Source organism: Ascaphus truei, chromosome 4, assembly GCF_040206685.1.
Source record: "Ascaphus truei isolate aAscTru1 chromosome 4, aAscTru1.hap1, whole genome shotgun sequence".
NCBI classification, from domain to species: domain Eukaryota; kingdom Metazoa; phylum Chordata; class Amphibia; order Anura; family Ascaphidae; genus Ascaphus; species Ascaphus truei.
In genome coordinates this window covers 125987887-126003524 of record NC_134486.1, presented here as the reverse complement: position 1 = coordinate 126003524, position 15638 = coordinate 125987887, and the positions used below count along the sequence as shown (strand labels likewise).

Sequence of the window (15638 nt, the reverse complement as noted above, 5' to 3'; positions counted from 1 at the left end):
AAATGAACAAGGTATACATTATATACAAGACATTGCATGCACAGTTAAAGAAAATATATATTATGAGCGTATGAAACAGTTACAGACCAGGTTAAAATGCGAGACAGCCTTAGATTTGAAAGAACTTAAACTGGTGGTGGATGTGAGGGTCTCTGGTAGGTTGTTCCAGTTTTGGGGTGCACGGTAGGAGAAGGAGGAACGTCCGGATACTTTGTTGAGCCTTGGGACCATGAATAGTCTTTTGGAGTCTGATCTCAGGTGATAGGTGCTGCATGTGGTAGGGGCGAGGAGCTTGTTCAGGTAGCTGGGTAGCTTGCCCAGAAAGTACTTGAGGGTGAGACAGGAAAGGTGAACTTTGCGCCTAGACTCTAGTGATGACCAATCTAGTTCTTTGAGCATTTCGCAGTGATGTGTGTTGTAGTTGCATTGGAGAACAAAACGACAAATTGAATTGTAGAGGGTGTCAAGTTTGTTAAGGTGGGTTTGAGGTGCCGAGCCATATACTATGTCTCCATAGTCAATAATTGGCATTAGCATCTGCTGTGCAATACGCTTTCTGACCAGGAGACTTAGGGAGGATTTGTTCCTGTAAAGTACCCCTAGTTTGGCATAGGTCTTGGTTGTCAGGGTATCAATGTGCATCCCGAATGTTAAGTGGGAGTCAAACCATAAGCCCAGGTATTTAAAACTAGTGACAGGTGTTAGGGTGGTGTTAGCGTTGGTTCTAATCAGTAGCTCAGTCACTGGAAGCTTTACAAATTTAGTCTTGGTCCCAAATACCATTGTTACAGTCTTGTCAGTGTTTAAAAACAGTTTGTTTTGGGAAATCCAGTTTTCGAGTCTCAAAAAGTCAGACTGAAGTATGTGTTGAAGGTCAGAGAGGCTATGGCTGTGTGCATATAGGATTGTGTCATCTGCATACATGTGTATTGAGGCTTCCTTACAAGCTGTGGGAAGATCATTAATGAACATTAATGAAAAGAGTAGGGGCCCGAGAACAGAGCCTTGTGGGACACGACAAGTGATATCCAGGGGGTTGGAGTTAGAGCCTGAGATGGACACATGCTGGGATCTTCCTGATAGGTAGGACTGAAACCAGTTTAAAGCATGTTTCCCTATTCCAGAGCTCTGGAGTTTGTTAAGCAGGATAACATGATCAACTGTTATACACAACATCTTTGATAAAATTGGACAAACAATATAAGCATCAGATCCTAAAAGGCCACCAATGACTGGCACAGAAAGACGCAGTAAGCACACAATGTAATTACGTTAGTATAGTTATAAAATGCTTGCTGATTCACTGCCCAGAAGGGAGTTCCTGAGGTGACACAGTATTAATAGCCATTGGGCTATTAGACTACTTCTTACATGGCAATGCAATGTATGCAGCCCCCATAAATACATAACAAGTTACTGCTCTAAAGAAGTTAATCAGTAAGCCCAATTGAATTGAAACTACCATTGAAGTCATTGGCAGATACTGTGTGATAGTGCTTTGATCAGCCATATCACAGCTTAATGAATAACTCCATTATAAGAGATGTGTGCAGAGGTACATTTAATGGAGATCAATTAGGGTGAAATTATATCTTGGCTTTATTGCGGCTGTTCCTTTACAAGGAAAAAAATACATAAACAAACAAAATAAAGGCCTACTCCACTTTGGAGAATAACTAAACATTTACTCCAGCCCTTTCTAACAGGGTGAGTAGGTAAGCTGGTTACCATCCTACACACACACACACACACACACACACACACACACACACACACACACACACACACACACACACACACACACACACACACACACACACACACACACACACACACACACACACACACACACACACACACACACACTGAGACATATATACACACACACACACACACACACACACACACACACACACACACACATCCAAAAAGAAAGTCTCTTATCTGTTTTTGTTGTTGTAGCTGTAGGGGAAGGCCTCTCTGTTCTCCTGGGTCAGCATCCTTGTGTGCTATGTCACGCTCTGTGTCCAGGTATAGAGGTCTTGTCCCCTTGTCTCGCTGTTAGCATACAGTCCTTTTGTGCATCAAGACATCATATTTTCCTCAGACCAGCCCAGTTGTGGCCTAAGGAAACTTCTGCAGTCCTGTTTCTCCTTATGTCAGCCCAAATGTGAGCTAAGGAATCTCTCTCCTGTTTCTCGCATCAGGCTTTTTCTAAGAGTCCTAATCAGCCAGGTGTAGTCTGGTTGATTGCCTGTGTGCAATAAACCAGCACACTGCTGGATATAGAGGCAGTTTCTCTCAAACAGTAATAAATCCCTGTTACATACATCCCCTGTTTGTTAGAAGCTCGGGCTTACCACGGCCAAACACCATCCTTCCACTCTAACTAGATATATCCCTACGGATAAAATGAGAGTGGATAGAGAACGTGAACCCTCAATCTCGCTGGGATTGGAGCCCAAATGTACGGAAAGAAATTAATGTTAATGCCAAATTAATCTGCAAGTCTCATAAACAATCAATGTTAAAAACAAACAACTGCAATTTTATTTGCAATACACATATAACTAATGGAAGAAGAATTACACTTGGCATTCATGCATGTCAATGTCAGGGGGGCGGGGGGAGGTGCAAGGTGCAAATTTTAGTGAAGCTGGCAGGGTGCATGGTCAGTCCATGCCATGCCAGCAGTTACCACCCACCCATCCCTGTTTTGCGTATATTGTTGATGATGTGGTTGTTATCGTTTGAAGTTTATTATAAATAAATAAGAAGAAATAAAAAAAGAAAAGAACAAATTAGAAATATGACAACAAGGACTGAAGTTCCTTGAAGGACTGAGATGTGTCAGTTTTTGTTACCCATAGGGGGTCAAAGTGTTGTGATGGTTGTTGCCTCTGTCACGTAGGCAGTTGGGGGGTAAGTGTGCTTATCCTTGCCAGAAGAGGCTCCGTACTTGGTAAAGTACAGTGGGGAAGAGTGAGTGGTGAGTGGGCAGGGCTCATTTGAACGTGAGTTCCGGGAGCCCACTCGTGTCAACGGCTGGCTCACTTGGGCCTTGCTTGGGTGTTACGGGCCATTGGTTTAATGATCTTTCATCTTTAACCCTTTTGTGTGAGCGCGCTGGCAGGGGTAGCACTTCCAAATTTTTTAATGGTTAAATTAAAAAAACGCGGCCTTGTACCTCCACGCCTTGTCTTGTCATTGTTTGTGTGTTATTTATGTGGGGATCGGAGTATGTGGGGTGGAGGGGATCTCCTTCGCAGTCTCACAGGTCATGTATATTAAATAATATATACCGATTGTGTATAGTGGTACTTCACTCTCGACAAGTGGATTCATTAAGCCAAAAAGTTAAACCAAAGAAAATTATTAGTTCAGGATGTTACCTACTAGATGTTGACAGAACAAAATGAATAGTTTGAATACCTCTATGCGCTTGTTGATATTTTCCAGGTAATTAACCGCACATTAAAGTTGTGTTTGGTAAAATTACATTATTGTGTTGAAAAGTGTTTGTTTCATAAAGGCATACGTGGTTACGCGGTACAATGCTGAAATGGAGTTAACATCACATCAGCACTAAAATAGAACATGGTAAAACACTGCAGAAACAGGATGTGCTATTCACACCTTCACTCCAAGCCCCTCAAGGGATGAGTGTTTTAATTACCACTATAACATTCTTAATCTGTCTGCAGATACATTTCTGAACATGTGTGATTAACTACTGATCTCATTTACTGTACTTTCCTTACTTTCTGAGGGTCCATGAGAAAGAGGTTGGGGTAGCTAAACAAGACTTTACCTACAGTCTGATAATGGAGGCTAATTGTTACAGTATGTACAGTCCATCCTTCCAGAGCAGTCTTATTGAAATTCAACTGGTTCAAACTTAAACCCACTTACTTGTATTCATTAATACTAAGGATTTATTTGTGTTACTGTTTATTGATACCAAGAGGGTTATTCTTTTCATTACACAGCACTCGTAGATTGCATGGAAACTGTCCCGATTGGCACTATCACAGTTTAAAGCAGCAATACGGGTTTCATTTACAAAAAAATATATATATTATTATTACAGGATTGAAACAGGGGGTCTCTGGAGCTAAACTATGTTCATTTCAGCTCCGGGAAACCCCGGCTTCCCAAAATACTAACCTCTGTAGGGGGTGCTGGTATCTCTTTTCACTTTAAAGGCCCTGGTCACACGGGACAATAGGAAGCTGCACGGGGTGACGTCACTGCTTTCTATTGGCCTGTGGCACATTAAAAGCTGCAATTATTTTAGGCACACAGGTTCTCTGACTGCAGAGATACCGGCACCTCCTATAGAGGTAAGTATCTCTGGAAGCAGGTGGTCCACGGAACTGAAATTAACACCGTTCAGCTCTGAAGACCCCTGGGTCCAATCCTGTAATAAAAAATAATTATAAAACATACTGGACACCCAACAAGCTCCTATTGAACCCCCTCCATAGCATCTTCCACTCAGGGGAACTTGCTGGCTTGCAGTATGGTTGTGACAACTCTAATACAGAGTGCTTTTCCTGGTAATGTACAGGTTATTAAAAGCTTCAATCAGACTTAGAATTTTGCAACTAATATTGACAGATTTACTATAAATCATTCTTCCTGTTACTACACAGGTTATTAAGAATTTATATTAGCGTTAGGGACCCCTGAATTGTGGTCTGCCGTGCAGTTGGCTCAGGGGCTTACAACAATTTTGGCCAAAAATGTTAAACTAAAAGACCATTTTACTCGATATTTATACATATATATTTAGGCACTGTACCGTGTATGAGTTTCACTGGATGTGCTAAAAACTGAGCTCTGTCTGTGTTTTATGTTCTGTCTCTGGTTTTAAATAAAAAATAATTATTAAGAAAAGAAAAGTAAAACTCGTATTGCTGCTTTAATGAATAACCCCCTAATGCCGTGACACTTTCAGAACTACTAGAAATAGTTAATTAATTCATCACTACTTTCCAACTGCCCCATTACATTCATTGGGTTAGTTATAATTCATCGCTATGTACATCACTCATCTGTTTCACATACAACGCAAGTATAGTGCTTAGCTTGCTTAGGGAGACACCGCATTTTTAAGTCTTTTACATGCTATTAAATGATGCCACACGATAAATATCTCCACTAAACCAGTCCTCTCAATATGGCCGCGCGGTGTAAAATGGCGCTGCGTTGCCATGCCAACGAGAACGCCATGTGATGTAACTGCATCATGTGATGGCCATTGCATCATGTGACATTACGCAGCGTCGCGATGTGACGCCATGTGACGTCGCGTGGCCATTTTGAGAAGAGAAATAGATCCCGGGAGTTGCTGTTAGATGCCGCCCGCCAGGTAAGAACCGGTTGTTAAATTTTTTTAATCCCAGCACTGCATTAAACCCTATACAGTATTTGTGCTGCTGCTGTTGATATCAGCTATCACATCACAATTACTTGGCTTGTGAAAGCAGCATAGTGTTGTTTTCGTGCTTAGCCATAGGAAGGTCTAAGGCTTTGTTCCCGCTGGCCACTGTGTGCGAGCGACGGCGTGTGCGGCGCACATAAAGTACAGCCCTCTATGGGGCAGGCCACAGTCGGCGTGTGTGCGCACAAAGCACAATGGTGCGGCCACCTTTCCAAAAGACAAGGAATTTGTCTTTTGGTGCGGCAACTGAGTGATGGACACATCACAGCAGCGGTTCAGCCAATGAGGGCAAACCAGCCGCATGATGTCATGGCCCCGCCAAGCCCCTGCGACGCGTCCCCCTGTTCTTTTCCTCTTCTTGCCAAGACGCACGTCCCACCGTGACCCCTAGAACTCAGATCGCGGTTGAAACTGGTGCACGCGCCGCCAGGCGCTCTTACGCGCGCTGCATGCAGTGACTGGGGCAGTAGCCTAATGCATATGAACCTTTGCACTTATTACTAACAGCATAATATTTAGCTGTATTTAAAATGCTGGCTTGAAGGCCTCCAATAGCAAAACCTTCAGTTCTTTTAGCCTTCTCCTGCATGAGGGTCTTTAACAGGCAGTGAAAGCTTGTGCTGTACATTACTTTGGAGGTCATAAACCTTTTAAATTTATGTAGCTGGGCCCGCATTACTAAATGCAATAATTCTGCCATAGCGTTGATCGTCCTGTACTTAGGTGTGTAATTATATCTGTTTGTGCCACTATGGGGCATTCTGCTTGAACAAACATTACACACACTCAAATTATACAAGAGACTCAAGAGTTGCTCTGTTGGAGACCCCAGACTCAAATCCAGAGGAATATACTGTACTTGTCTTGTCTCAAAACCAAAATGAAAATGCCTGCTGATCCCCTCTCACTTTACGGCAATATAAGACTTAAAAAACCAGCTCAGAACTAGACAGCTTTACTAATAAAGCCATTGACGTCTGCGTGGAAATCAGCTTTGTGCCATATGGTGGATTGGAGAAAGTGAGAATAAATAGCAGGAGTTGCCATGTGAAAGGTTGGGGGTCTTTTAAAATAATAAGTGCATCACATTGAGCTTACTTTTATGACTAGAGTGCTTGAAAGGGGCCATTTACAGGTGAATAACATTTCTGCCGCCAGAGGGCAAAATCATTGTGTGTGTGCACATTGCAGTATTGTGCCCTGTAAAATGTGGAAATCAATTCTAGAGCTGTTGACAAATAGATGCAAAATGCACTTTGCTGGGGGGATCATTATAATCACTACTGAACATGAGTTGTGTAGGCATGCCCAACTTATTTAAATTAGATAAAACCTGGGTGTACACCCATTAAATGGCAGCTTTCTGGCACTGGCATCCATTTAAAAGTATTTGTAAAGGTTATTCTTAATTTAGGAAGGCATTTTAATTGGGTGCCTACGTGGATCAGGGGGTAAATCATTCTACGCTATAAAAACTTATGAATGTCAGCATGGAAATGTATACTGATGACCCATGGCTGCTTTGTGTGCTGCATTGTTGCACAGGTGCTACAGTACATGGCATATAATACTTTACAGGAAAATAGATCAAAGGCTGGAGAAGGGAAATAATTTCAAAGAGCAATCCAAACAATATCCTACATGTTTTTTTCTTCTTCAATAAATCAGTTCTGAAGTATTAGATCATACTTACAACCTTTTTTTTATTTTAAAATTGAACTCTTAATGCCATTTCTAAAACTAAGCAGCCAATGTGGACCTGACTTACTACAATTTAGGTTCCTACGACTTGGTGCCCCAGCCATTGCCAAACCAATTGCGTCCATAGTCAACTCTATCCTGTCTGCAGGCCATATCCCTAAGACCTGGAAAACTGCCAGAGTTGTCCCAATCTTCAAAAGTGGGGACAAAAACACTGTCTCAAACTACAGGCCAATCTCACTTCTCCCAATTCTATCCAAAGTCATGGAAAAATGTGTCCACTCCCAATTAAGCGACTTCTATACCAAGACAAATTTCCCTAGCCAATTCCAATCTGGGTTTCGTCTCAAACACTCCACCGTAACTACCCTGCTAAAAGTTTGCAATGAAATCCAGTGTGGAATGGAACGGGGACAACTCACTGGTGCAGTATTCCTAGATTTTGCAAAGGCTTTTGACACAGTTGATCATGCTATCCTGCTTAACAAACTCCAGATCTCTGGAATAGGGAAGCATGCTTTAATCTGGTTTCAGTCCTACCTATCAGGAAGATCCCAACATGTGTCCATCTCAGGCTCTAACTCCAACCCCCTGGATATCACCTGTGGTGTCCCGCAAGGCTCTGTTCTGGGGCCCCTACTCTTCTCAGTGTTCATTAATGATCTTCCCACAGCTTGTAAGGAAGCCTCAATACACATGTATGCAGACGACACAATCCTATATGCACACAGCCATAGCCTCTCTGACCTTCAACACATACTTCAGTCTGACTTTTTGAGACTCGAAAACTGGATTTCCCAAAACAAACTGTTTTTAAACACTGACAAGACTGTAACAATGGTATTTGGGACCAAGACTAAATTTGTAAAGCTTCCAGTGACTGAGCTCCTGATTAGAACCAACGCTAACACCACCCTAACACCTGTCACTAGTTTTAAATACCTGGGCTTATGGTTTGACTCCCACTTAACATTCGGGATGCACATTGATACCCTGAGAACCAAGACCTATGCCAAACTAGGGGTACTTTACAGGAACAAATCCTCCCTAAGTCTCCTGGTCAGAAAGCGTATCGCACAGCAGATGCTAATGCCAATTATTGACTATGGAGACATAGTATATGGCTCGGCACCTCAAACCCACCTTAACAAACTTGACACCCTCTACAATTCAATTTGTCGTTTTGTTCTCCAATGCAACTACAACACACATCACTGCGATATGCTCAAAGAACTAGATTGGTCATCACTAGAGTCTAGGCGCAAAGTTCACCTTTCCTGTCTTGCCTTTAAATTCTTCATGGGCAAGCTACCCAGCTATCTGAACAAGCTCCTCACCCCTACCACATGCAGCACTTATCACCTGAGATCAGACTCCAAAAGACTGTTCATGGTCCCAAGGCTCAACAATGTATCCGGACGTTCCTCCTTCTCCTACCGTATACCCCAAAACTGGAACAACCTACCAGAGACTCTCACATCCAGCACCAGTTTAAGTTCTTTCAAATTTAAGGCTGTCTCACATTTTAATCTGGTCTGTAACTGTTTCATACGCCCATAATATATATTCTCTTTAACTGTGCACGCAATGTCTTGTATATAATGTATACCCTGTTCATTTATGTAACTGTATTTGTAACCAAGTATTATTTGTTTTGCTCTGTGCCCAGGACATACTTGAAAACGAGAGGTAACTTTCAATGTATTACTTCCTGGTAAAATATTTTATAAATAAATAAATACATTTCTAATGAGTTTTGATATACTGAGCATCTTTTCATTCCAATAGTAGATTTTAGCCATCTCCCCAGCAGTGCAAGATCTTTGTAACACTTTCCTGTTTGTGATCATTTGTTGTCAATATTCCCCGCAATTTGAGCTGCAAACTGTATCAACAGATAATGTTACTTTAGTAATATAAGAATACATTGTAGCTGCTGAGTTACACTGGCTGACAGATTGGTTTGAAACTGAAAGGCAGCCATTTCATGAACCCTGGGAAACAAGATTTTGCTGATCGATCACGGGAGAACCAATCGATCGTCAGCTTAGTTATTTAGTTTTCAATAAAGGTAATCAAAGGCTGCATATTTTAGAACAAAAAAAAAAGATTTTATTTTTGTATTTTTTTGTAAACTGCTTGGATTGCCTCTTTCAAGGGCTCGAGTTTGTGTGAATTTGCCTCACAATGAGGTACTGCATATATACAGTCAGACACCATATATTATCCTGGAACTTTTAGATTTTATTTAGGCTGATTATTAGCTAAATATCAATATTAGAATATGTTGTACGTTTGCTACAGACTTTAAACATGTGTATGGACAATTGTGCAAATCTAAGACCTCATTATCATAATTTTAGACCAGATGCTGATGGCTCTGATGCTGGGGTGCCTACCTCTAGATCAAGTTGTACACACAACTAATAATGTAGACACATTACCTAACCAGCTCTAAATTAGCATATTGTCTCGCTTACAACATACAGTACTGTATACTGGAGATTCAATGCAGTGAGACATAGAAACCTCAGTTAGCATTTTTAATTGTTATTTCTTTATTTAAGCATTCATTATTTTATTTTTTTTTACAAATTTAAGGCTTCAACGTGTTAATGTGAAAGCAAAATAAAAAATCTGCTTGAATCTAAAATATATCATTATTTTCTTTGAGGTTCGTTATCGGCTTGAACATAATACAAGAAATGCAGCCGTTTTGACATTTTCAGGGACTATGGCCTGAAAGTGGAATTACACAAGTAAGTTGGACTTAGCCTCCACCTAATGGACATTTTTCCCTTAGTTACATGTTTGTCTATGCTCTGAGCCATATAATTATAATAAGTAAGCTATTCCAAGATAATGGGGGAAAAAACAGATCACTCTGATGTTTAGAACATTGCCAGTTTATAAAATCAATATGAATATTCACATAGGAACAGTCCTGTTTTTCCTATAAAATTAATTTATTTGCAAACCAACACATGGTTTATATTATGCATATTTTCTGTGGGGGTTTACAAAGAAAGGAGTTTGAATTACACATTGTAGTCACTAATAGTAAGCATTAAAAAAACAAATCTGCAAAGACAGGCTATTGTGTATCTTAACAATAGAGAAATAAATTATTCAATACAGTGTGATTCAGCCTCTCTATTAGTTGGCAGACTTGTGTCTCTTCTATTTCTAATGAATGACAAACTCTAGCTGAACAATGAACTAATTTTTGCTACAGTATGTAATATACATGAAACCGTTATATTTTCCTTAGTTATGGCATTGATAATGCAGAGCAAAAGATAATCTAATAACAAGAACTCACACTTTTCACAATGGATATGTGTTTGGTTACTGGTTAATAGAGTAAGAACAAAACGCAGGTTACGCCATTTGTAATCCACTCAATAAGAGTGTTCAAGTGATCAACGTAACGGAACGTTTTTAAGACGCGCTTCTTGAAATGTTATGTTGACATCAGTTTCAAATGGAAGATCATTAGCCAGATACATTTGCAGTCACCTGCTTAATCATACACTTTATTTCCGATTTCAGAAATTATTAAACTTAGTTTAATCAGAAAGGAAAGGTACTGCTGCTTGTGATCTGACTGCCTCTGAAATCTGTGGTAATTGAATGCATTTACCCTTTTTTGCAACTGCGTCATTGCAGTAGTTCACTTTTATTGTTTCTTAATATTGAATCGCATTTGCACGTTTAGTTTATGCATGTTATCTACAGTACAAACACTTGTTGACAGAAACAAAGCCCATGCATTCATTACATAAGGGCATAGAGATACAATACTTTGCAGAGGATTCCAAGAAGGCTAGAGTTCAATCGTTGTTTATTACTGTTGTATTTCTAAAAATGCTTCTATAGATATCAAGTAACAGGAATATGCTAAAGACAAAGAACAATATTTATTTTAGAGGTAGAACAGAATATCCATATTGTAGAAACAAACTCATGCTACTATTGAGGGAACATTTATTCCACTCAGTCTGCCAATTATGCCTAATTAAAGTAAAAACATATGCACAACTTGATCTTTAGCTGCAGTGCATGGCCCTTTGTGCTAGCACATTTCCACTGTTGCTTCATGTCTGTAGCTATTTTATATCTGTCTAGTATTTGAAAGTCTGTACTCTACAGTATTCCACAATTCTGCAGATTAAGGACTTCTAACAGTTCCGAGAATCTCCTTGACTTCCTTTGGGGCCCGAGCTTTTAGTCACACTGCTCCCATTCTCTGAACAGTCTGTCTCGTACAGTTCGAGAGGCCCCCTCTCTGGAAATCTATAAAAACAGACTCAAGACCTACAGTACCTGTTTACTCAGGCATTTCATTAATGAACCACGACCTGTCCGGCTTTTAATAGCTGCAGTACCATCCCATCCTGTATTGTATCTTTCCTTATGTTTGGTCTTGTTTATAACCTTAAATGTTTTCTTATTTTTAAGAACTGTAACTGAAGTGCTTTGAGTCCCATTGGGAGAAAAGCGCTATATATATATATCAATAAAGTTATTATTATTCTCTTCCCATTTTCCAAGATATTGAGGTACTAGGGCCATTACTTAAATACTGCTGCACTTATTCCCTCACCTGCTGTATATCTAAAGTTCCCATCATATCATTTAGATTGTAAACTCTCAGGGCAGGGATTTTCTTTCCTATTGTCTGATCTTATTTGTTGACTTATTGTACTTTAATTCCCTTTACTGTATTGTCTCTTGTAAAGCTATAAGTACAGCTTTGGACACTATATAAATAAAGATATATGTACAAATACTATTTCATGCAAACTTGCACATTTTGATTCACTATATTTAGGCCCACAGGAATACTGAGAAGTACACTTTTATTTTATTCTTTCCAACCTTTTAATAAATGTTTGCCTTACCGTCTTCAAGGGGAAGATTAGTGCTATCTTGTAGATCTTCATCCACCCATGGACGAGATTCTGCTTTATTTTTCTTCACACTCTCTTCTACATTTTCACTGGATCGTCTCCTGCTCTTCAGTATTACCACAACCAAAACACATATAATAGCTACAAACACAGGAGTGAACAACGAGAAGATCGCCATGGTCAGACACTAATACCACACAGCTATCACACTAAAACATTTTCTTCCAGCTCTCTGTTTCAGAGCCAAAGATAAGAAAAAAGAGGAGGAACTTTTCTAGGAAGAGAGCAGCCTGTAACATTTCACAACAGGAAAAGCTTTGGTGGAGCATGTATCATTAAAATCTTAGGTTTTTATGCTTCAATGAGGTGAAATGAAGTGGTACTATGTCAGGCTACTTACTGTACCAGTAAGTTATTGAAAACAAGAACAGTATAGAAACAGACTTAATAGTTACCACTAAACCAGCTAATGTTACTTAATTGAAAATACAAATAAAATGTTATTTATATATATATATATATCACTAAGATTATAAAATATCCAGGGCTGGGATTCTATTTTCTATGGTCTGATATTATATTTGTTGCACTTATTGTTTTGTGATTCTCTGTATTTTATTGGCTCTTTTGTGTAGACATGCCTAAAATGTTATTAAAAAATGAGATAGAGGAGGGTGCAGATTTAACTGCTAAATTCTTCTAGCACACTGCACAAAAATGCAATGTATATAGAAAGTGAAGGAGAAAGGTATAATGGTGATTATCTTGAATAATTATGCACAGATTCTTGCATAGATACTATTAGGTCTGTATTATAACAAGCGCTTGTGCATGTGCATGACGTTGCACGTGCACGTGGTGCAAGCATTTTGTGTGTATAGTCCAAACGATGACGCACGACACAAGGAGGCATGGCCATGATGTCACAAGGGTAGGCCTCACTATGATTGGCTCACAGTGTCACGTTGCACGGCAGCCAGTCGAAAATACAAATTTCTTTGTATTTCCACACAGCTGCCACGCCAACGCTCTCTGCAATAGATGCTGTCATAGGGAGACAGGTATTTCTCATTGATGCGGGCGCACGCGCTTACTGTAATACAGGACTTATCCCTTAATCCTAAACAATAGTAACACTGCATTCAGTGCCATCAAAAATAAAATTGTACTATACTAATGTATCATGTTATATAGTAATACATTGGTTAAGCAAGGGATAAGACATCAGGACAAGGGTACGTGCTGCATGTATAATGTAAACATACAAATTGAATCTGAGAGTTATAGAGATACTATTGGATTACATATGAACATGGTATAACAGTATGTATAGAAGCATAGATGCTGCTAACTGCACATTAATGTATATTGTAGGACAAAAAAAGTACAATATTTCAATTAAAGAGTTGAGAAGGCATCCTCTGTAAAAACAATAACAAAATTCAATCCTTACACACCTGAATGTGTCCTAAATTACTTATACTGAAAATAACTGTAATCATTATCTAAATGTTTAATCTCTAGGCAGTATACTGTATGAAGCAGTTCAACCACTATAAATGTAACTATTTAGAGGACACAATGAATATACAAGAGGAAGAGTTATAGGTCTCATATCCAACTTATGAACAATCCATTACTCAGAGGAGCACTGTAGTATGTTTTGTATAGTGCAAGTAATTACTGTAATTTCCCATGTGGCTAGGGGGACCAAGAAACAGACAGAAGTTTTGCAGACGTGTGATAACATGCTTTGTACTTCTAAATGTACTTTGTCCTATGCAAATAACGTTTTCATTTTTACAGTAGCACTTGCACTTTACCCTTTGATAAAAAAAAACCCCCAACTCATGTCAGTTTAAGACTAAAGAATATTGGGCGGTGATATTACATGGGAAGCGATGTTAACACTAACACTTCAATAGTGTATGGACACACTTTTCCAATAGGCTGTTGTAAGCATGGCCTCTCCAGGTTAGTTGGAGGTTAACTCAGGTCAGTATTTAGACAATGATCAATCAGGCAAATTCCTATGTACATTCTAACCTGTTCTTAGCCTTTGCATTTAAATTACGGTACATTTGAGGAAGAAACCTGTGGGGAATCTCTTTACACTATAATTTTATACAACAAAAGACAGAAAAGTCCAAAGCTACATCCAATATGACAAACATACACAGTGAAATACCTATATATTCTCTTGAAAAAAGGGTAATTTAGTTAAACCCTTTGGCCAAAGCATAATAAGCCTTCAGGCCACATCAAGGCATGACCAAATTTGCAGGTCCTAACACTAACTGATTAAAATTCTCATTTACCTCTATATTAGGAGGGAGAATTGAGGTTTCTTGAGCTTGCTGGAATTCTGTGTGTTTATTAACTATAATTTTATCAATGAAGAACATATGTTTCCCTTTAAAATGTATCACAACCTACAACAAACCTACATTGAATCAGACGAGTAAAATGTATAATAACTCAGTTGGGTAGTCAGTAAATCATGTTGCCTTTTCAGTAAACTAATGTAGCTGTTTTAAATAGCAGTGTGAGGAATCGCTATCCTGGCGGACGTAGACAGTCTTTTCACCTTAAAGACCCTTCCGCGACAGACATCCAGGATGCGCAATCCCATGGACCAGTTATGCGCACGCAGATCTTGCACGGTCTGACTTGCCGTCCGTGGGCTTTGACTCCGCCCCCCGCTCTGGCGCGCGACGGGTGCACTCGTCCAGCATCCCCATTGACGCATGTCCCAATCTCCGCCCCCGCTCTGGTAACGGACAGGACTGGCGTGGGAGTGACATACATACCAGGCTCCGCCCCATGACTTCTGTGACGTGTGCGGTCAGAGCCCGATCGGTCCCGCCCCCGTTCCAGATCAGGCTGCATCATAGGGCACACCTGTGTGCACCAGCAACCAATAGGATTCCGCTTCCTGGTTCTTTCCTGGCTTTCTATTGGAGGAACTCCCTTTATATGCCTTCCTGTTCCTGACTCATTGCTGAGCATCGTCTAGTGTGATGCCGTGCCTTGTTGCATCCAGTTCCGTGACCTTGCCTTGCCTGTTAACTTCTTGTTGTCTGACCCTGCTTATCTCTTGGACTCCGCACCTCTCCTCTCCTTTCCAGATCCGGCTACGAACGACCATTCTCCTGTCTCCAGTCCTGACCTTGGCTGAGTACTCCAACGATCCGCTACTCTTCTATCCTGAACTTGGCTACGCACCCCGACGATCCGCAACTCTCCTCTCCTGACTTGGCAAGTACAATATACTATTCTCACATCTCTAACCCTGATCTGGCTTGCACGACCGATCTACATCCTAGGCGCGCCTACGTGGTAATGGGTTGGCATTACTCAATTCTCTACCTCAGCACAGCGGTCGCGCTTCGTTTGTGGTGAGCTATGCATTACAAGCAGTTGCCTTTCTAGTTATTAGCAAATTTGCCTGGATCCTAGAGAAAAATGAATCATGTCTGCTGCATTGGATCAAGTGGAAAGCTATAAGCCTATTGATTATATCCTTTGCTTTCCACCAATGATCTATGCAATGATCTTGCCCTAAAATCCCTAACCTT

General features: G+C 40.2%; 1 protein-coding gene across 3 annotated transcripts in view; it reads right to left on the bottom strand.

Annotated features, from left to right (window-relative positions):
- The window catches only part of IYD (iodotyrosine deiodinase), a 54247-nt gene extending 41951 nt beyond the window's left edge, over positions 1-12296 (bottom strand). The window contains exon 1 of one of the 3 annotated variants that reach the window (XM_075596561.1): positions 12052-12296. In XM_075596561.1, coding sequence (XP_075452676.1) covers positions 12052-12238 — 187 coding nt within the window. In that variant the 5' untranslated portion in view covers positions 12239-12296. The remainder of the gene's footprint in view (positions 1-12051) is intronic. The other 2 variants (XM_075596559.1, XM_075596560.1) reach the window with 2 other exon arrangements.
- Positions 12297-15638: the final 3342 nt, after the last annotated feature.